The 22,385-nt window shown below is 44.0% G+C and overlaps 1 protein-coding gene across 4 annotated transcripts in view; it reads left to right on the top strand.

Moving 5' to 3' along the window:
- Positions 1-22,385, top strand: part of NBEA (neurobeachin) — a 1,608,295-nt gene that overhangs the window by 1,295,109 nt on the left and 290,801 nt on the right. For all 4 annotated transcript variants that reach the window (XM_069205539.1, XM_069205537.1, XM_069205538.1 and 1 more), the window contains 2 exons: positions 4,909-5,026; positions 18,768-18,870. In XM_069205539.1, the coding sequence (XP_069061640.1) occupies positions 4,909-5,026; positions 18,768-18,870 (221 nt within the window). The remainder of the gene's footprint in view (positions 1-4,908; positions 5,027-18,767; positions 18,871-22,385) is intronic.

The following is a 22,385-nucleotide window of genomic DNA, read 5'->3' as shown; positions in this document are numbered from 1 at the left end:
ATTCTGCTGTTCCTTCGGTGACTGTAATTATCCAACACAGGCCTGTGTGTTGGTAGAAACCATCCGTCTGCAATATTCGAAACGCTCCCCCTAAACTCCCCCCTGTCTGGCCTTGCACATTCGGCTTGGAAAGTAATGCTGAGAAGCCAGAGCGAGTCTCTTGAGTGCGAGAGGTCTGCAGGTCAGCCTCGGTTTTGCAAGTTTCCCACAAGTCAATAAGGCATTCTACAAAAAAGAAACATTTATGAACTGCAACACTCATGGCTGCCTTGGGAATCGAAACCACTTCAGAAAACCTTCCCTGAAAGATGATTTCAGTCAAGATTAGCAGCCCCTTTGCTGTTTTAATTAATTGCGTAAAAGGAAGTGTGTTTTCACAGGGTGAAAGGTGTGAAAAGGGAGAGTGGCTTTTCCTTGAGACCCCTTTGCGTAGCCTGAACAATGAAATACTTGGCCGCCAATCATCAGGCTCGTTTAGGTGATGGACAGGTTTCTACAGTAGTTGACAGATCTCTGTGTGAGAACTCAAACACAGTTGTTTATTGTACTTAGCAATGTTGTCTGCTCTTGGACGTTACACTATAGCAAATAGTGTAGAAGAAAGGAGTCGGCCACAGATATGGTTACTTTGAGAAGGCTGTTATAATTTGAAATTCACTGGACTGCAATTCAATACAGACTGGGAAATGGAAATCTGAAGTGCACAATCTGGTAAAGGAATCACTACTATTGGAGGGTGCATGGACTGCACTGAGTACAGGCTATGTACCACCCTCAAACGCACAGGCAGGATGGGAGGAATGCTTGCAATAAATCTAACTACTGGCAATTGCTTGCTTTAGTATTCCAACCCATCCTTTCTTTGCTCACCATGCCACCTCAGTTTGGAGGGGGTGGCTCCTCCATTAGGGTGGAGGAGCGTCGCCCCCGTCAGCAGCGGCAGCTACAAACATTCTCCCAAACATTTTTTGGAAAAGGGGTGGCGCCTCGGGGTTGACGAGCGGTGAGGAGGAGTGCCCAGCCCTCCCTCTCAAAGCGCATGTGTGTTTGGCCAGCCGGCCTTCTCGGGCCGCCCAAACACACATGCACAGTGGGCTCTCTGCAGCCCAGCAACACAGTTACCTGGCAGGAGAGAGCCTGCACAGGCTCCCAGTCTGCCTGGGAGCGCCCTGGCTGGGTGCTCCCAGCCAATCCTGACGCTTCTCTGAGCAGCGTCAGGATTGGCGCATGCAGGATGCTAGAAGCAAGGGCCTGCAGAGGAGGGATGGAGCAGCGGCGGAGATAAGTGTTTTTGTTTTTTATTTTTATTTTTATTTATATTTTTATTTGATTATTTTTTATTTAATTCCTCCCCATGCCCCACGCTGTCCCGTCCCGTTTGTATGCCGCGAGCCGCGACAGAGTTTGGACCCAGCCATGTGCAAGTCAGGCTTGTCCTGCTCTAATAGGAACAGCCCAGCCCGAACTGCCAGGCCAGGTCCACCCTGATCTGGAACATAAGCAAACCAACATCAGTTTCAATATGATTGGGGTTTGTCAGTGGGTTTAGGTTGATTTGAGTGGAACAGTGAGCACGGTGGCCAAATCTATACATATCCTTGCCCCTTACATCATTACATCAAACCCTTAACTCATGTAAAGCTACAGTACCCACATGAATATGGGCTGTAACTTGTAAACACTTTTGACATATATATGGAAATACATTGTTTTTATTAAATATTCAGGACCCAATTTTCTTGTTGGCAGAAACCCTTGAAAAAAGTGACATTGTTAAAGTAATCCCCACAGCGATTGTTAATTTCCATCAACATGCCTGGACTGTCATTGTGCTTGGTTGTTCAAATCAGAGCCTACATCAACCCGTGTCGATAATCTCTAAAAAGGAATACAAATATATTTCAAGATCTTCATGGGGGTGAAGCACCAATTTGACACATTTGTGGATGCTATCTATTCCCAAATCACCTGACTTGAATTCACATTAGTAGGATCTTAATTTAAATGTATATTTCTGGTGAAATTGACTTTGGTTCAGTCATCCAGGCAATAGGTATTACCCTGGCTGGGACAGAAAAGCATTGCACAATCCAAATGGTAACTGACTTCTCTTGTTAGCTGTGGTCGAAATAAATGTCAAGGAAGAGGCAGTATCCTGGAGCTAAGCAGAACCATGCCAATTCTTGATTAGGTTACACAGTTGAAAAAGGGGATTAGGTCATCTTGGTTAAAAGCTTGGACTTGTAAATTAAAAGTTTGAAAAATGCACCAACCAAAAGGGTTAAGTCAATTACAATAGACATGCTAGCTTAGGATCACTAATGTTGTAGCAGTTTTGGATCAAGAAGTAATCAATAACTCTTCTGCCAAGATGCGGGTGAGTGGTTTCACTGACACCCGAGTATGACCTGGACTCGGACTTCCTGGGAAAGCTCTGAGACCAACCTTTAGATTTACAGTAGCAATGGAGCAGTACTCTGCCCGCTTCTGGTGTGTAGCCAGCATACTACTGGGGCCTAAGTGGCAATAAGATATCTGCCTGCTGCTGGTGTCTTTCCTGTCTGCTGTTGCAGTCTCTAGTTCCTAGAAGCCTGAAGAGCTGCTATATTTGAACAGATGGAGCCAGAAAAGCTACCATGTTACCTAGCACAGCGGTTCTTAACTTTTTGACTAGCGTGGACCCTCCAATGATTAATGATTGGCATCCGTCAATCTCAACCTAAGCAATTTCTGAGATTTGAACCTCACAACAATACACACAATTACATAAACAAGTGTATGTCAAATACACAAATTATGAAATATTTTGTTTAAATCACAAACATATGCAAATTTAAAAATGTTAATTTTATTTGGAAGATTGGAACGTTTCAAAATGTAATTTTATTTCTAAAAGACAGAGTGATATGCTGGACTTTAGCATATCATTTTTTCGTTTTTGCTCATAATGTATGCTTTTTTTGTCTACCTCTACCAAAGCTTCAGTTGGGGCTACCAATCATCCATACTAGATTTCTTTTGCTGTACTTTCTCTGCTCCCACAAATCAAGTTAAGGATACCGATTTCATTTTTATTCTGCAGTTTCAAATTCCTTTGCACCTAGTGTTTTAAAACTTTGATTTTTTTTCTATTTTATGTATATATACTAATGCTAACAATATTTTTAAATAATATTAGTTAATTTTTTAAACCGTTATGGACCACTGGTTAAGAATCAACCATCTACTGGAAGGCTACATCACCCTGATCCTGCAGGACTGACTGACATTTTCACATATAGGTCGGATTACCAGCCTGAAGTGTCCTGTCTGATTTCCAGGGTCCGGGGTCTTTAAATTATCAACAACTTTATTAATTCATTTAAACATGCAGTTCGGACCCATTTTCTACAAAAGCTAACACTAGATGTGAGCAACACAGCACATTTTAAAACTATTTCAAATTGTTAGTAAATGGCTAAGGTACTCAATAAGATTGTACTTAATCAAGTACAATCTTTTTTAGGCTAATCAGATATTAGGTCCTTCTCAAGTGGAATTTCGTGTTTGCGTGTAAAATAAAACAGTTGACAACATTTGCCTATAACATAACCGGGGCTATGTTGAGTTCTTGATTATCTTGAAGCTGCCAGTGGTATTTGACACCATAAGTCTCATTATCTTGTTAACTTGTTTAGCAAAGGTTGGCCTTAACATATTGGCCTGCATGTGCTGTAACTTTTTTCTGATTGACAAGTCTGCCCTGCTTCACACTTGAGGAACATCTCATGGGTCAGACCTCTCTCCATTGTTTTTAATGCCCATACAGAACATCATTCATAGCCAAGAACTGCACATTTTTAACTCCAATGATGAAACATAGGTCATACTGGGGTTACAGTGTCGAAATAATACCTCACCAGACTAACCACAGGCCTGACTGTTGGACATTAACAGGGGGATGGCAGCCCTCTGGTCTGAGCCATGCTGTCCTTCACTAGGTGCCTGCTCAGTACCACCCCCTTTCACTGTTTTGCCTGCATTGTCATAATAACAAATTAGCTGACCTTTCACGTCTTCCAAACTTTTTTATGTGTCCATTAATCCTTTTATGGCAATTGACTAAAATTCCTACAAGCTACCACACTGGAGGTGGGTTACAGGGGTGACTCCTCCATGAGGGTGGAGGAGCACCACCCCCCTTAACTCCCTCCCCAACCAGCAGCTTGTTTATTATTGTTTTTGGGGAAAAGCGGCGGGGCCCAGAGGTGACGAGCGCATGTGTGTTTGGCCGGCCGTCTCAGTCCGGCCACACACACATGCGCACAGGGCTCTCTCCAGCCCAGCAACTCCTGCACAGGCTCCCAGTCTGCCTGGGAGTGCCCTGGATGGGCGCTCCTAGCCAATTCTAATGCTGCCCTAAGCAGCGTCAGGATTGGTGCAGGGAAGGCTGGGAGCCTGTGCCTGCAGAGGAGCGGATGGAGCGGTGTGCGGCGGAGGAGGTAAGTGTTTTTAAAAATTATTTTTACTTCCCTCCTCTCTCCTCCCGTGTGCTTCCCCGCCCCTTCTGCGTCACGCGTTCCGGGACTGGTGGGTTAGCAGATAATAATCTGAGTGCAGGAAATGCTAATGCTGTAAACCCTATCTGTGAGGATTATGGGAGTATATAGGAGATCTTCGGTTTATTACCATTCTTTGTTATTTCGCCTTGCAAGAAGCTAATGTTTAAAAAATAATAATGCATTGAATAGGCTGATGAAACTATTTTTATGAAAATCCACTAGTGCACTTCATGTAGTTTTCGGTTTGTAAGCCTTGCACAGAATCAACATTTCTGTACGGTAATCTTCGTAAGTCACTTTATCAATTTTAATGCAAGATTTTCATGGAAAGAGCATGCAGCATTATGTGTCTCTTCTCTATTTTCAGGTCCTTGCCTACACAGAAGGCCTTCATGGAAAATGGATGTTTAGCGAGATTCGAGCGGTGTTTTCAAGACGCTACCTTCTCCAAAACACAGCTTTGGAAGTATTTATGGCAAACAGAAGTATGTAAACAAGATATGAGACAATTTTTTTTTTTTTCAAAATAACAGTTTTTATATCGTGACAGTGATAATACGTGTGGCCCAAAAATAAACGTTATTTAGATAAAGTGTATCAATAAACTCACATTCGCTAATTTATCACTACAGTACAGTGAAATCGATAGGAGACTGCCTCACAGATTGCATGTCACAATGACTTTACACTTGGAGTCAACTATTCCAATAACCATTAATTTTCTTCCATATGATTTTACTTAACACATTTAGTTTCTTGCATTCTGGCTTTGGTTAAATGCCTTAATAAAACAAATAAACACATTAAATAAAGCATTGCATAAACCATGTGAGCAGATCTGCGCATAGTACCCGGAGACCGGACTGCACCCTGTCCCAAACCAAACAAGCCAATGACAAGACAACTAACTGTTTTGTGAAGAGGGTCATTTTTATTACAAAAAACTCAAAGCACACTAACCTAACATTTTTTCAATCTTCATTCTATCTAGACACAGCAAACATATCTAAGAATTTGTCAGTAGACTCAGCACACACATTATTTACAATTCATGGTGGCAAATTGTGCCAATCTGTTGTCGTTATTATGAAAATAGTTGATGTTTTAGTTACAATTGGGCCTCCATTGCCTAACCATCCAACACTAAGGTCCAGTCAATCTGCCATCCCAGGAAGAACCACACAGGTGGTCTCCACCTAAATCCCCTGGTGTGGTCCACACTCCCTGAAACCTTGTCCTCAACTCCTGGGCCCTACCCTCCAACATCAGGCTGTCTGAGGATCTCCAAATTTGTGACCAGGGGGTGGAACCCTCAAGCCTTACACTGTTGAACCGTGCACCTTTGCTCCAAGCCAATGTGTACATTCTTCCCCAGGATTCAGATTGCGGTCTTTTCGCTCAGGTCTTCCTTAGAAAAATTAGTTATAGAACTCCCCCGCTGTTGTAAAGCAATGTTGGTGTTCACTTTTCCTTCACACGGGTGACCAGAGCCAACTGGTCCTCTGCCCTGCCCACCAAAGAACAAGTTTGGAGTAAAGGCCCAAATGCCTTTGGTAAACAGGTCAGTACCCAGGTCAGATAAGTGTACAACATTGATAAGCTGTAAAACATTAGGCTACCCCTGATCAACTTGTGCTGTATATTCCACAGATGCCCTGGTTCATGGCAGAGCTTTGCCATTTCGGATTTGAGGCACATGACTGACACATTGAAAGCCCTGGATCTAATGTTTGGCCCCCACTTTTTATGCAGGATCATGCTATGACTGCCTCCCTAAAGGCCTTACCTAACCAGGTGAACTCACCCAAGAGAGCCTCTCTAACCCCCCCTGCACCCAAAATTAAATAAGTTACTACCACCGATGTGGACAATAATTAGGTCCAGGAACTGCACTACCATGCAACTCTTTGTCTCCTCTGCCAGGTGGAAACACTGGGAAATCCAGAGGCCCCCAACTCCACACCATTATAAGAAGACATCCTTTAATCCATCAGGCTTTAGCTTACGAAACTGTTGAAATTGGTAGACAACAAGCAGCACAGAGGAATGGCTAATCGCCCACATGACCTTGAAAGGCATGCTACCAAAAGAGAGCAAAAAATAGAGTGAGATAAATGCAATGAAGTGGCAATCATGGCGTGAAACTTGCAGGCTCAAAGCAACTCTGGGCATATGCAGTGCTTAAAACAAGACAATGACCACCATCCAATCTGCTTGACATCACCGGAAGACAAACCAATCCTGCTGCAAAAGTCGCTGCCTCATCTTAAAGGAATACAATGAGTAGCCTGACGGGTCGATCCTAATACGGCTATGAGAATTGATACCGCAACAGGCACTCCTCATTAGAATGGATGAACAGTGCGAGGGACTGGACATTGGGCCGAACTGAGATGTATGGCCTCATAAGGGTAACTGGGCAAATAAACCCTAGACACCAGCTGGATCAGCCTTGGACTTCCTAAGATTTAGGGTAAGTCTGTCTGGAAGTATGTGGGTGTCTGTCCATTTTAAGCCACCCAAACAGTCAGTTTTTAATGCACCAACTAACTCACCCACCCTGAAAGCCCCATAAAAGGCAACGGAAAATTCAGCAGCAAACAATGCCACCTCATAAGAAGAGCTGCACACCATATAGAAATTGACCAATATAGCATCCAGCACCTGTGTGTCGAGTGGCATCCTCCCATTCTTGACTGTGTCCTCCAATCGGGCCGAACCCGCTTGGTCCTTCCTCACCAGGAAGCAGTTGCCCACATCTCCCATACCCTTTAACCTTGCAAAAAAAAGCCAATAGTTACCAAATGTGCCCTCGCATAGGAAACTGTCCTGCCATGAGCCCTCAAAGCCTCAAGGAAGAAGCAAACGGCAATAATAACTCTAACCCACTGTGGTCTTGCAAAAAGGACCTATGTCTTGAAGCATTTCTGATAGGTCTCTGTGTGTGCTTAGCTAAAGAAACTGCAAGTAAGTCTGGTAAGGCGAAGCTCCTGCCTCCACAGATATGTCAGGAAATCTGTCATTAGCTCCACTGCTTGGGGGTGAAATTCCTGGAAGTCCTGCACTTTTGAGCGAGATAAAACATTAGCTGCCTTATTATGAATGCCCGGGACATGCTTGGCCCTAAAAACAACATTCAGCTTCAAGCAAAATAAGTCAAGGTGCTTTAGCAACCTCAAACCTTGTCTATATGAGGCCCCTTGTTTGTTAATGGCCTCAACCACGGCCATATTGTCTGACCAAAAGACCACAGTCCTGTTCTTGAATACAGCAGACCATATGGTGATATCAACAACAATTGGGGGCAGTTCTAGAAATGCAATGTTCCTAGTCATCCCGCTGTTGTGCCATGAAGCACAGAAGTCTGCCCTGCACCACTCCTGCCCCAAAATGGCCCCAAAAAATACACTGCCATCTGAGTCGGTATAAAGGCCCAGAGATTTATTTGAGACAGGCGGAACAGGCCAAACTACAAACACATTAATCTTTTGCAGAAAGCGCGCCAGATCCTTAAGTCCTGCTCACTTCAACTTGATGTGTGGTATGGTGGTGCTAATGTGTGAGACCTGCCATGACCTGGCTGTGGACCTGAAAAAGGGGCGACCCATGGGAATAATGCGTAACACAAATTTAAGCTGACCCATCAAATCTTGAAGCTCATGTAGAGTTACTTTTTTAAGAGTGACAATTAAGTCTATAGCCTGATTGAACGCTCAAACCTTATCAAGAGGCAGACTTCATTCCCCAGGAACAGTGTCAATCTCAAAACCCAAGGGAGAAATACACGTGGAAGGGCCTTCTGGTTTTTCTGCGGCAAGAGGCACCCCTAAATATTTGAACAAGGAGATCAGTTTCTCCAAGGCCCAGTGACATTTTCCAGAGGCTGGCAGGCCCATGTTCAGAATGTCATTGAGGCAATGAATAATATCATGGTGACCAATATTGTAAGTGAACAGCCATTGGAACATCAAGTGAACTGTTTAAAATAATTGCAAGAAACTGCACTGCCCATGGGCACGCATTTGTCGGAAAAAATAATGACCCCTGAATTGAAAACCTAGCACATGATAATCATCTAGATAGACACGAAGAAGCCTGAATGTAGACTTCACTGTTCTGACATCCTCTGTCTTCCTCTTGCTGAGAATGTTAAAAAAGATGTTCCCTTACTTTCCAATCTACTTGCAGAATTATTGGTTGCTTCTCTAGTGTTGGTTTACCTAGACTACTGTAACAGCCTTTATCACAACACACACCAATACATCCTAAACAGCTCGATTCCTTCTAAAGATCCCTAAATACACTCAGTGTCGAACTCTATCAGAAAACTTCACTGGCTGCCCATCAGACAGGGGATTACATTCAAATCCCTCTGCATTACCTATAAAGCTGTTCTGGATTCAGGACCAACATTGTTACAAAATTTACTCACCTGGTAATCCCCTGGCAGGATTTTGTGCTCTACCAATGCTAAGCAGGTTGCTGTTCCCAGATTTAAACGCTCAGCTTGGGGCGGCAGGAGATTCACCACAAGTGGCTCCAAGGCCTGGAATGAGTTGCCATTGGCCGTCAAGAACGCACCTACCCTGCTTCTTTTTCAGAAACTGCTAAAGATGTGGCTTTATAGCACCTCCTAGACTTCTGTTTATGCTCTCCTCTAACTCTGTGTTGAGACGCCTCCGGATTTTGCTGTGTTTTAGAAACTTCCATAACATAACTCAATATCTGTCCTTGCCAAGAGTGCATTGGGGCCCGGCCTCCACAGCTTACACAATGCTATGTCAACGGAGGAGTATGTTCCTGAGCAGAAATCAGGATTGATCACATCATTAACTGACAAGTCTTTAGTGGCAGAGAGATTATGAATTAACCTGATCTAGCCGGGCTCTTTCTTTGAGGCCACACCCAGCGGGGAGCAAACACAGTTCTTCAAAGGGTGCTCAACAAAGAGGCCGGGGATTCTGCCCAGTGAGCTCTCTTTTTCTAGTTTCTTGCCCACAACCCTTGGATGTGCATTTGAGGACAACAAATTCTTGTAATGTAGGATGGATAGGACCCCTTGAGCGGGGATTCGGAAGTCACTGGAAAAACCTTGATACAATAGATGGGTCACCTTCTTATTGGGATATAAATTAAGCTAAGGGAGCGGTTTGCCAATCTGAACTGAAGTGGGTAAGGCATTACTGGCCAGCTGCATTAGTGGTGTCCCTTCCTCTCTCCTTGGATTTCATGGTACATTTGAACTCAGAATTTGAGGGGTGCCCACAAAAGGAACAGACATGTTTGAATTTACAAGACTCTGCGGGCAGAGTGCACAACTTTCTGTTCAAAAAAAGATCTCTTCCTGTCACCTGTGCCCTGTTGGTGATGAAAAGGCTGCCTAATGGGTGTCTTGTAATTAACAACTCTCCAGCCACACTTTGACCTCTGTTTGGTCTTAACCAATATCAGTGTACTCCGCCCATGTAAAGTCCCTATCATAATCTAGCCATGTTGTCCCCCGTATAGACATGATGTGCCTTAAGTATTTGTTAGCGTAAAATATCATGGCCAAGGCGACCTCAGGTTTCTTTGCCAACATAAGTCATATAGACATTAAAACCAAACAACCAATTAGTGATCGACTCTTCAACCCTGGACTTCTTCTCTCTTGAGGAGGCATCCTTACCACCCTTTTCTTTTAATTCGCCCTTTTATTGGACCTAATCAAAGAGATATCTGCAAATTGTCCCTTCCATACTTTTTCTTTAAGCTCTGGAGGGAAATGGGGTTCTCGCTTTCCTGGCCTGGATAATAAAATGTCCCGCCCACCCAATTCTCTCTGCGCCGAGCCAGACTTGTTCCCTGCCCCTTCTGCCCCTTTACATGCTACGGCAGTGGAAGGAATCTTGTTCACTGACAAGTCCCCCGCAGCATCCTTCTGGGTCACGTGGTCCTTTCCCAACCCGCTATGTGCTGTTACAATGATATAAACTTGCTTATGCAAGTCAGCAATAGCAGACAGAACTGTGGGCGAATCGGCCTGGAGAAAGTAAGCAGTGTCACCCCTTGCGGCCTGCTGTGGTGTTTGCCACCTCAGAAAGTAGAGATGCAATGGAGGAAAGCACCCCAGTCGTAGGATCTGTGGCGTCACCTGACACCCCTCCAACCCAAACATGTGCCACCGACTCCCCTCCAACCCCAACATGTGCCACAGGTTGTGGTGACACCAAAGGCTGACCATCAACCACCATCTGGGACTGCAAGCTAGAGACTGGCACTGGCTGCCTCGAGGAGGACCCATTTCTGCCTTCTGAAAGCGTTCTCAATGACTGCCTGATTTCAGCTAACTCAGACAAGACCTCATTGGAAACCAATGTTCATGATATGACTCCGGGAGTCTGGTGAGTGGAGTAGAAGCCATAGGTGGACAAAAGCTGACCTGACTAGCACAGTCAGCTCCTGAAGTACTTATCTCTGGCCCCTCGACTATGGCGGGCACTTGACTCGAGGCAGTAGCAGGAGAAATATTCTTTACAACTGTATCTTTCCAGCAAGGCCACCATGCCACTATGTCTCCAAATGAGGATCCATGCAATAGCAGAACCAGAATTCAGCCTGGCCAGTTGTTGAGGTTAAAGTTTTGATTTGGCACGTGGAATTTAAGATGAGGAGAAGTAGCAAGCTATGGACGAAGATTCAGAAAGAGTTATGGAATCAAAGAGATTATAGATCATAGTTTCATGCGAGATTTGTATTTTTAAAGTGATTGTGAAGGGAATGCTGTGATGAAATTGATTGAAAGTGGAATTAAATTGTAGCTGACAGTTTAGTGGGTGTTGTATGTTGGCAGCTAGGCAGGAAGAGGTTTTTTCACTAGTCAAATGTCAACCACTGGTGTGTCGTAATTGTTTTTTCATTACCTTTGCAGGGAGATTGTAGGAGGCTATGTTTACCTAAACAGTGTTGTAATGTAGAAAAAAACTGGGAATCAAGTGGAAAGTGTTGAAGAATAATAACAATGTCTCCAAGAAGAACAATGGGTGGTGGTCAAATTGAAAATGCATGAAAATCAAATCTTGGCACTTGCAGTGCTTAATTTGAGCTACTGGTTGTAAATGGGGGCCACTGGCCCTCATTTTTGGGGACCAGCACTTACTTTTCCTCTTCAGACTTTTACCAGACCAAAAGAGGGTGAGGAAGAGAAAGACTGAAACACTGTGACAAAAGGAGAAAGCAGAGATGCCAAAGAGCCTGCCAGAGTTGAATAAAGGGGCGTAGAGTGACTGCTGGTGGTAGAAAGAGGCGTGAGGGGGAGTCCAGAATATGCAGCCTTGGCTTTAGACAATCCCAACATTTGTTGTTGCCGGCTGCGGGATCCTGAGAAAAACTTGCGGCATCAACACTTAATATTTTGCAAAAGAAGTTCTGGGTACCATGGTCTGGTCCTATGAAAAATCAATATAATGGGCTTATTTGAGTGATCCTAGTAATAAGGATAGGATGGACAAGAGGAAAATGGAGCGAACTAGTGTTGTGCCATTTAACAGCACCAATTGAAGCATCTGTTAGTAAAATGATATTAATTGCATGTTGACAATGTGATACTGTAGTATAATTAGTAGTTTTAAGAAAAGAGTTAAGAAAGTTTCATTGGAGCCATCACGTGATATTTTATCTTACAAAAAGAACTGTTACATGAAGATCTAAAGAACAACTTTACCCACGTAGACTTCCATTGCCAGTGGCCAATTAATGCCCATGGTGACGACAAAACGGGTTACTAGCCCCTCTGGAATTATGAGAACTGCAGCACTACCTCGGATGTGAGTACTTTGACACTGATATTTTGGCTGCTCAAGGTCTGGGGCAAAAAGAGGAATTATTGGAGAAAATTACACCCAGAATTACATATTCCCTCTGTAGTTTATTATTTCTTAGTGGAACCTCAGAGTCCAACCCATTATGAGCTGGATTTTCCCTTCCCCAGAGTTACCAGTAAACCAGGTATCATAGGTGGGAAAATACCGGCCCATTTAACAGGTCTTCCTTAATGACTGCCATTTCCTCTTTCTTGTTTTCCTCCACTTGCACCTGACTGGAAGTCAGTGCCAACTGTAGACTGCTCTGCTTAATCAACGGAGCCATCAAAAGAAGCATACTGACACACAAGAGCCTTTGCTGCAATCTTGAAGTCCGCTGAGCCATGTATTTAGTTCCATAGGGCTAACAGTCATTTCCCAAAATTAACTAAACCAACTGCTTCCTCTCTTTCTGCACTCTGGCTATAATATGCCCATCTACAAACGCATGCACAACACTGTGTGTCTTTTTAATGTACCCCACTTCTTCATTTCCCAATCTCATGCTTCACTGAATTGACTTGGGTGATGTCTATCAACTTTACAGGCTTATAGTCAGGTTAATTAGTGTGTTCTAAAACACCCCCAATTAAATAATTTGTGGTTTGTTTAGAGTAATTGAATAGCACACCTTGCACCCCTGGTGTATTGCACTTGGGGCAGCAGACTACAGCAGGTTATTTTATGGTCTTGCCTACATATAGATTTTAACTGCCATCAAAGACCTATTGTTGAAAAGTATAAATACTTACAGTGGGCTTTGGGTCAGCACATTCCTTACCATTGATTGACTTTCTTCTCATCTTCATTTGCTTGCTTCTTATTTGATGGTTTTCTTTCTCACGCTTGTGTTTGTCCTTCCTCTGGAGTATAGCTTCTTTATCATACTTTTGATTGGATGGCGTGTATCCTTCTACTGCTTTCATTCAGGGAACTACTTTTTGTTTTTATTTCCGCACTTGATGTGATTGCATCTGTTTTTTTGCTCTCTTTCTCTTTGTGTACTACTTATCTTGATTTCTGTGTTGCTCCCTCCTACCTTTTCGGTTGCTCCCTGAACCACTCCTCTTTCGATGTTTTTATTTTTTACCACTCCTGGCTTCCCTGTATTTCTCATGACCTCCCCATCCTCCCCCACCATCTCCATTGCTCCCAATCCTCTTTTTTGTATTATTTTCGGAGGACCCAATACCTCCAGGTGTTGCACTGGGTTCTGCTCCAGCAGTACACCCAGATTTGTTGCTTTTTTGATCCTCTGGTTTTTGGTCTTTTTTGCTGGGGTTGAGCCTTACTATCGTTGTCTCACCATGGTAATCGCATGTTTACGGCCAGTGTCCTCCTTTAAGATAAGGTTGCTGTGACGCAGCAAGGGTAAGGGGCACTTGGCTGGTTACACTTGAACACGTCTGCACACTTGTTTGCACATGTGTGGGCTGGGCGTAGGCGGCTACTGTTGTGTGCAGCCCAATAAAAGGACACAGGTAGCTGGCACAATGGGTACTCTGCACAGATAGGTATTCACCTGTGATAGGCCTCATGAAGGTAGAGAACACTATTAGGGGAAAGTCAGTTTGCTTTGCTGTTTTAACTATAGTGACACTCTATTATACACATATGGGGGGAACACCCTTGGAGTGTAGTTTCCCTTCTCCTTGGCTTACAGAGACCATTGATGTCTTGAATTAGATTGTAGCCTGTACCTGAACACCAAATATGCAACTTCCAAAATGATAACTGTACATCTTGTGGGTCATTCAGAGTTTGCATGTTTTCCTGGCTCAGCTCAGGATCAGAACCCAGGCCTTTTGTCACCCTGCTGTGTCCAGTAATTACATTTTCTCCAGCAGCAGGAACAAAGGCCACCCCCCACACAAAATAGGCAAATAGCACTACTTCACCTAGCTCCTGAGGAGGAAAGGGTGGGGCGGAATGATCTGTCAATCATCCAGCTGTCACACTGAACCAGGGATGAGTTTGCTCAAGCCCACTGAACAAAGGAGAGCGTCTAGTCCACTGCAACCAACCTACCAGGGGGCTCCCTGTGAAATTCTAGTGTGCATGTTCCTGACAGTGATGTCAGCGAGGGGTGGAGCTGAGACCCCAGGAGCTGATTTACCAGTGGCTCCTGGATGACGTCATTTTGGCTTCTCCCAACATGCTGTGCAGGAGAGTTGGGATGGGTGGAGAGTGGAAGTAGCACCCCAGGATTGGTTAGGGGTCCCTGTCTTCTGGATCCTTCCTCTCCCCTTTGTAAACTCTTGCCCAAGGGGAAGGCTCCTTCTTGCCTGCAGATGTTCCAACTACTGTGCTGATGGATCCTAGGACTGCCATGGAGAACTGGAAGGAGGAACCCCCTGACCCTACTCAGGACCCAGGTCTCTGCCCAGTTGACTCCAGGACCGTTGGGACTGGCCCACTTAATCCCTCTGAGGACCAGTTAGGGGAAGCCTTGGACTTTTCTGCACCCACTAACATAGCCACAAAGGAGAACTGGAGCAGGGAGCCCGAGTTATAGTTTTAAAGTTTGGCGACCTTTGACCTTATAATCATTGAAAGTGTGTGTGTCTCTGCTGCTGTTTCCTACTTAACCCAGGGGTAGGACCTGAGCCCGGGGGGTCAGTGCAAGGCTATTTTTAGATGATGTCCCAGGGAGGGGCATGCATGGTGCCCCCTCTCTTTATTCTGCTCAACGCCCAGTGAGCCCATCCCCAGATCGTACTACTTTCAGGGGGCTGGGACTCAGTTCCCGAGCCCCGCATTTCTAAAATAGATAGGGACTTCCCCACCCATGGTTAGGCTTGCCACTTCCTGTGCCCTTGTCTGGGGAGCGAGAGGCTGCCACAGACTGCAGTACACCTGAGCAGGCAGCAAGAAGGAAGCAGCTGCCTTCCCTGGCAGCACACAGAGGTGCGGGCAACGTGAGAGCCGGCGGAGCAGCCAGGGGTGGGCTTCCTCTACTCCTCCCAATGAAATGGAGGCATTGGGGTCCCTAAGTGGGACCGGGTATCCCACCCATCCCCAAAATGGATAAACAAACAAAAGCAAAAGCAGCACGGCTCTCCTTGTTCAATGGGAGAGCCAGATAATAATGTATTAATTGCACTCCAGAGGAGCGCCTCATAATGCATTGGTGGGCTTTTAATTTGAATCACATTTTCGCCCATAACTGAGCCTGTGGTGGTCCTAGGATGGTGAGACCACCACCAAACTGTCCAGCATAACACTCTCTTTCTCCTCATGACATCTTTTGGATCCTCACCCTAGGTTGGGTGGGGACCCTAAAATTATCACCATCCCTGCTTTTGCATGCATTGTCAAGCTCTCCCATGGCTGGAGTTTTTGCTCTGTAGTTGAGAGCAGTTTGCCCTTTAGGGGCCTTGTGTATAGTAACATTTTGAAAGTCCTAGAAAATCTAAACATGTGTGATGTACTATGCTCTCTATGGGTTGATTGTATGGTTACACTGTAGTGCTTTTTCATGTGATTATGCCATCGTAAGGGCTGACTGCATGGTTGCACTGCAGTCTTGTTTCACTTTGCTGTTTTACTGGGATGCCCCTTAGGGGGTTGTTCTGAACATTACAGTTACTGGCAAGTATTTGAAAGGATACATAAACGCCAAGTAACTTCCTGAAACATATTTTATTGGGGTTTTTATGATGATTACACATTTTTATTGATTCATGTTTTATTGGGTTTGCATGATGATTGCATATGCTTTATTGATACATCAGATACATCATTATCACGCTTATGACAGTGATTCAAGCAAAGTAATATAATTATCACTCAATCTCTGTTGAAATTCACTTGATATTTTTAGGTGATGATTACACAATGTCATCTATGGTATTTTCTATCTGCCAATGTATATTTGTAAATGACTCCATAGTATTTAGTAGTGTGTGCATAATACATGTACTTCTCCCTTTTCTACAGAAAAATTACTGACTGGACAATCATTTATTGAGTGTTATTACTGCGTGTCAGTAATTGAGGTTTACTTACCCACACCACCTCCTTGATTAGGCCTTAGACTGCTCAACTTCTCTACCATGTGAGAGTCAAGCGCTACAATGGAGTGTGTGGTTTCCACAAAGCACAATTGAGGAACTAGTACTTGTGCTTGCCACACAACTAATAGCCCAATTTCAAACACCAGTTTTTTTTTCTTTATTTTTATTTAATGCAGCATGGAATATATTTTCCATCAAATTTACAGCTTCTAGACTGGTGGGCACATGGTACATTAAAATTTACAAAATAATGTTGCCATATCATGATGCATATGTGCGCCGTCTTTGTGATGCATGTGCACATATGTGTCTTCACATTGCAGTGGCTTGATTTTGCTGATTTTGTGCTGCACTGGCAAACAAGTATGTTTCTTTCGTTTTGTCAGAGTAGAGCACCATTGGCAAAATGTATTGGCAAAGCCAAAAGGCTGGGTAATGCCATTGGAAGGTGCTTGTTCCAGCATGTCCTCATCCTCAGTTCCCCAAAGTAACATATTTATTTATTTATACATGGGCATTTGGAGGCTCTGTATTGAGGAAGGAGCATTGGCTTCAGCCCTCTAGAATTCGTGTGGCCTTATTGAAACTGACAATGGAGAAAAGAGGTTGCCCAAGGACCCTGGGAGGATGGTGAGAACAGAAGACAGAACCCAAATTCATGGCTCACTGGTGAAAGACATCAGAAGCACGTTGCTTTCCCAGCACACATTATCTCACTCATGTATTCAAGAGGGAGTCCCTACTTTACTGAAATATGCCTTTACATGCTCCATGTTGGTAATGAAGGATGACAATATTTTGCTGGCTCTTGTGCCTCCACTACCTCTCTCCTTCTCAAAGTAAATGCTGTAGATTCTGCGAAGTCCATGACCTGGTAGGCCCTTGCTGAATAGACTAATAGTTAAACACACAAAAGTTGAGAGAAAGGCTTGCAAATGGTCTAACCACTGGCAAACGCACAGGGTAGCATTCCAACCCATCATTTTTTTTTCCTACCATGCCACCTCCGATTAGACCGAGTAATATGCAAATCAGCCTGGGTCCTACTGCAATAGGTACAGTCCAGCCTAAACTATTAAGTTAGGTCCTCTCTGAACCAGCACACAAGCAGCCCAAGACCAGTTTTGCTTCTGATTGGAATAAGACGGACCTCTGTATAAAGTGGCCTTTAGGCAAAACGTGAGTAGTTAGAACGCTACCTCAAGCGATTGCCGGTATTCTATTTACAACCATTCCTCCCATTACCTTTCGGCGTGTTTAATAATTAAATTAGTCAGTCAGTGGAGGCAGAAAAACTGTGAGACTGAATGGGATGACAGTGTAACCAGATGAGGAAAACATCTCCATCAAGAAAGAGGCAGAATAAAAAGTAAGCTCTGATTCCACTGTAAACACCAGCAGTGGGAAAAGTATTCAAAAACTGGTTTGAAGTCTGGAAGGGCAACGCCAACTGATCCAGGATATACAAGAGGGAATTTATACTCAAGGTGTAAAAGCACATTACATCACTCTGAAGTCTCGTAACCTCTTACATTAATTTACACTCACCAAAATCCTTGTCCCAGAGTTTTAGGGAGGCAGGTTTAAAAAAAATAAAACAATTATGGTAACCACCTGGAAAATTAGGCACCAAATAGTTTACAAGCAGGCCAGGGACCAGGAACTCTAATTTTGCTATATCTGCTTATTAATATGGATTAGAATGTAGCAAAGTACCCAGATACACCCTTTTGTTACTCATACAGCATGCACACGAAACAGCACAGATATCCCATAGCCACGCCCACGCATGCTGGTATAGTTGAATGAATACTTTGCCCCCAGATAGAAAGGGCCACAAAGCAAGAGAACAACTGTTATTTTTGGAGAAACATTGCTGCAAGTTTATGTAAAGGAAGTAAGATAATGGATTATCATAAGAGGGGATCAATGTGTGGCCAGAGATGATAGGACCTAGGCTGACTCACTCACGTGGTTGCTTTCTGCACCACATATTTTTGGATTTTTCCCGTAACTCTTCCAAAAGAAATACTGCTGAGGAGGAGGAAGCCTGTGACAGCAGCTATATAACTCATTCCCACCATACCGCGTATGTGACTTCAGGAGCCTCCCATTCCCCCACTGTCCTAAAGAAAACTCCCCTCAATGAGTCAGGTCGTAGGGGGAATGGGTGTGACTAGGGCATGAGAATGCAGCCCTAAAACAACACAGGCAGGCATGCAGGATACTCATGCAGGCACCTTTGAAGAAGTGACGGTAGCTAACGAGTTCTGAATAATTGTAAGAAATGCTCTTGATTATTGTTGTATGAAGCATCTGCATAATACAAGATTGAATGTTTTTCTAACTCCTATTTCTTACTATTACAGCTTCGGTTATGTTTAATTTTCCTGACCAAGCAACTGTTAAAAAAGTTGTGTACAGTTTACCTCGAGTTGGAGTTGGCACCAGCTATGGATTACCTCAAGCAAGGTAACTTCAATGTGGTTCTAGTGAGATTTACATTTTTTTATGATTTTTCGTTTTTGAAATGCCTTGCCTTTTGTAATACTTTTTCCTCACTGAATGTTAAACTATGATTCCTGGCAGTAGTCCAAGAGTACTGTGACTGCTGAACCCCTTTGGTCATTTTATAGCAGCTAATCAAAACATGACTGTCAGAAATGGGAGTCTGTTGCCTTTAGTTTTGTTTTTATAGGGAATAGGAAAAAGATAAAATAAAAAAGTTCGGTTCTGTATAGTGCCCACACAAAGTTGTGGATCTTAACACTGAAAATGATTGGTGCTATCAACAGACCCACTTGCACTCGTTTTCTTAGCTAGTGATGTACTTAGGGGGGAAGGTTGATTCAAGCCTACGAGGATTGATCTGTGGAAGGTGTGCTACAACAGGTGCATCTGGCATGACACAACCTAACATAGCCTCCAAGTTGACTATATGTATTAACCCACCGCGGTATTTTTCAGGCTTGTAAGCCACATTAGTTTCAGCAAAAAAATGTTTTTTACGTTGTACATACAAAATGTACTTTTGATTTTTAACTGCCAAAAAAGAAGAATATATAGTAATTGTTAATTGCACTTAAATTGCACCGATCTTCATAAAACTTTCCGCTTCAAAAACGGACTACCTGAGTAAATTATCTCACGGTGCCATCTGTGTATCTGTCAGGTGTAGGGGTTTGAAGTGTTTCCCAGTGAAAGTTTTAAAACGAAAGTGCCTTACCTTTGACCCCCTCTTTCTCCATCACTGTATCATAGATTGTGGACCTCTTGAGACGTTTATTTTTAAACAGTTAAAGGTTTCACTTTTCGTTCTCAAGCAGATTATTTATGAACTACAATTACTTGTAATTTCTAATGCACAAAGTAAAATATTCCTAGCTCTGGCGGCCTGGTGGACAAATGCATCCATTGCAGGGATCTGTGTTTGGCCATCTGGTCACAGAGTCCAGTCCCTGCTGGTCCACTCAGACTTGGGCCGTCCGAGGTCATTATCGTGAGTAATGGTAAACTGGGTGAAGAAGGCTAAACACATGGAGGTAGTCTGTGCGTCGGTTCTGTGGGGTGAACTCATACTGCAGAGATCACGAAACAAGTACGATCCTCACCAGAGTTGACTCCGTCTTTTTTTTTATTTAAAGTGGTAAAAATTGAGTTGGATGACAATAATGCCTATTATTTAAGGACCAGGAGACGATTCGGTTCTAAGTGTGAGTAGCAAAGTTGCAATTATCACTATGTACACATTTAAAATGGAGGCAGAAGGGAGAGCCATGCTTATGCGTAAACACATGCCCTCTCATAAAACGTCTCGTTTTCCAGCTGTGTGTTTTTAGACGGAATGAAGTCTGCTCGTGGTTAATGCAGCAGTACGAGGCAGTTCCTGGATGCGATTCGCTGTTAGATTACGCTGGAGCGATGTTACTGTGCATGCCGTTGTTACAAAATAAGTTGTCAATTCTGTCAGCCCCTCAAGATAACAGGGATAACACATTATCCGCCGTGGTTAACCGCAACAAAGACAACTCCTTCCAATACCACCTTGCCTTTGCATTTTCTGTCAGCTGCCACCTAGTATCGAACACATTGTGCACTTTAAAGCCGTCTAGTGTTTCCCAGGTTGTTTCATCGACTCCTTATCTCTGCGTCTCCGTGTCCCAGTCAGAGGGAGTCACAATGGCCCCTTAAGGCTGTCAGGCTGAGTGCACTGCGGTGCAAAGGTGCATTAATGCGCGTTTACAAAGAGTCCTGTGGTTGGAAGCTGCCGATTTTAGCATGGCCCGGACGCGGAAGTGTAAAAATCTAGGCCTGTGCAGCGCGATCTAATGTGAGCTTCGGGGTTTTGAGCAGGGGCGTAGCTTCCGTTGATGCAGCAGGTGCAGTGGCACCGCTGGCTAGAGGAACCCACTTACTACTGTATTTGACAGTACAAACAGCAAGCAGGACCCCATTTGCTTCCTTGCACTAGGGCTCATGACACACTGGCTACTCCACTGATTTGGAGAGAGCAGCCCATATGTACGCTGCAGGCCTTTCAACTACTTTTTATGGAAATGGAGCCTGTAGCAGCTTGTGTTATGGATAGGAGAGGTTAACATAACCATGCAATGACAAGTGTTTTTCTTTTTAGTGGCGAGCGCAAAGTGCTCAGTCTCCTGCTGTAATCTCTCTTTGGGCTTCTAACCACGCCCATGTCACGTGAGTTACTTTCATTGGTTCGTGGGCTTGCCTTTTAAAATCCGCTTGCTTTCATTAGTGAAAGACATGCATACGTCATGCCTTTTTCAATGTTTAGCCTGCCTCAAGCGCATCGACCAACTACTGAAAACATAGGGGGCTCAATGTTTTCCGTCTGGTTTCTTGACTACTTTTTTGCTTATTTTGCAGCGCGATCTTCTGGGCAGTAGCCGAGCGCTTTGCATGACATTGATCCTGTTACATAGGCAATTGCACTTTTGCCGGTTATATAGATAATTGCACTTTTGCCGCTTATAGGATAACTGCACTTTTGCCGAAGCAAACTTTTTCCTTTTGTGTGTCTCCTTCACGCTTACGGCAGCGCTTTGAAATGACATGCTTATGTCAACTCTTTTACTTTTTTATTTTCAGTTTGAGTGACAAGAAAAGTCCAGTTACTAATTTTCAACGCAAATAGCTCTAACTCGAGCAAACGCGAGACCCATTGCATTGCAAATGCTTGTTTTTTGGGGAGAAGTGGAATTTAAATATTTTCGGAATACACGTGTTGTTAGAATATCCAAAGGATAACCTAGAGAATGAGCCGAGCCGCATTTCGTTCAGACTTACGGAGGTCATTGAGAACCTGGTAGACAGTCCGCAGGGGAGGGGAGGGTTGTTGGGTGAGAGGAGAGAGGACATAGCCTCTGCCCTTCCTGCCCAGTGAGGAAATCGGCTGTGAGGGGAACCGCTGACGGACTGCTCCCTTCACTTGAGGTTTGGCGAGCACCAGATTTAACATGCCAGCAACATTTTTGTCTAGGAAAAAATAAAACCTTCCAGTACACGAGTTTGCATGTTTTCCCATCAAGGAAAAATATTAAATACATAAAGGTACCATTCTGCACTTGCCCTGCCCGTGTCTAGTGGAGGTGGCAGGGGAAATTGTTGACAGTCGTCCCACCCTCAAAAGGGCGGAATGACATCATGCTGACCAAGCAGCCATTTGGTACGCTGGACACCATTTCACAGGTTTGCACTAGTGGATCCAGTGAAGGTCCTGTAGGTTTAAACATGGTGCTTCCCCTGTCGCTAGATGCATTGTTGGCCCTGCAAGTAAATAAGGTCCTTATGCTGTTCTTTTAGCAGTCTATCGACATTGGCACATTCAATGGCCTTGCTCACACCTTTGAACCACAACAAACAGCAGGGTCTCTGGAACTGTGCAGCTTTGAGGTTGCTGTGTTTTGCACACAACTGTGAATTTTACGTACGCGCCACATAATTCACCACTTGCTGCCTAATCT

The sequence above is a fragment of the Pleurodeles waltl genome, chromosome 8, assembly GCF_031143425.1.
Source record: "Pleurodeles waltl isolate 20211129_DDA chromosome 8, aPleWal1.hap1.20221129, whole genome shotgun sequence".
Classification (NCBI taxonomy): Eukaryota; Metazoa; Chordata; class Amphibia; order Caudata; family Salamandridae; genus Pleurodeles; species Pleurodeles waltl.
The sequence above is the reverse complement of the archived record's forward strand: the minus strand, read 5'-3'. Positions and strand labels throughout refer to the sequence as shown.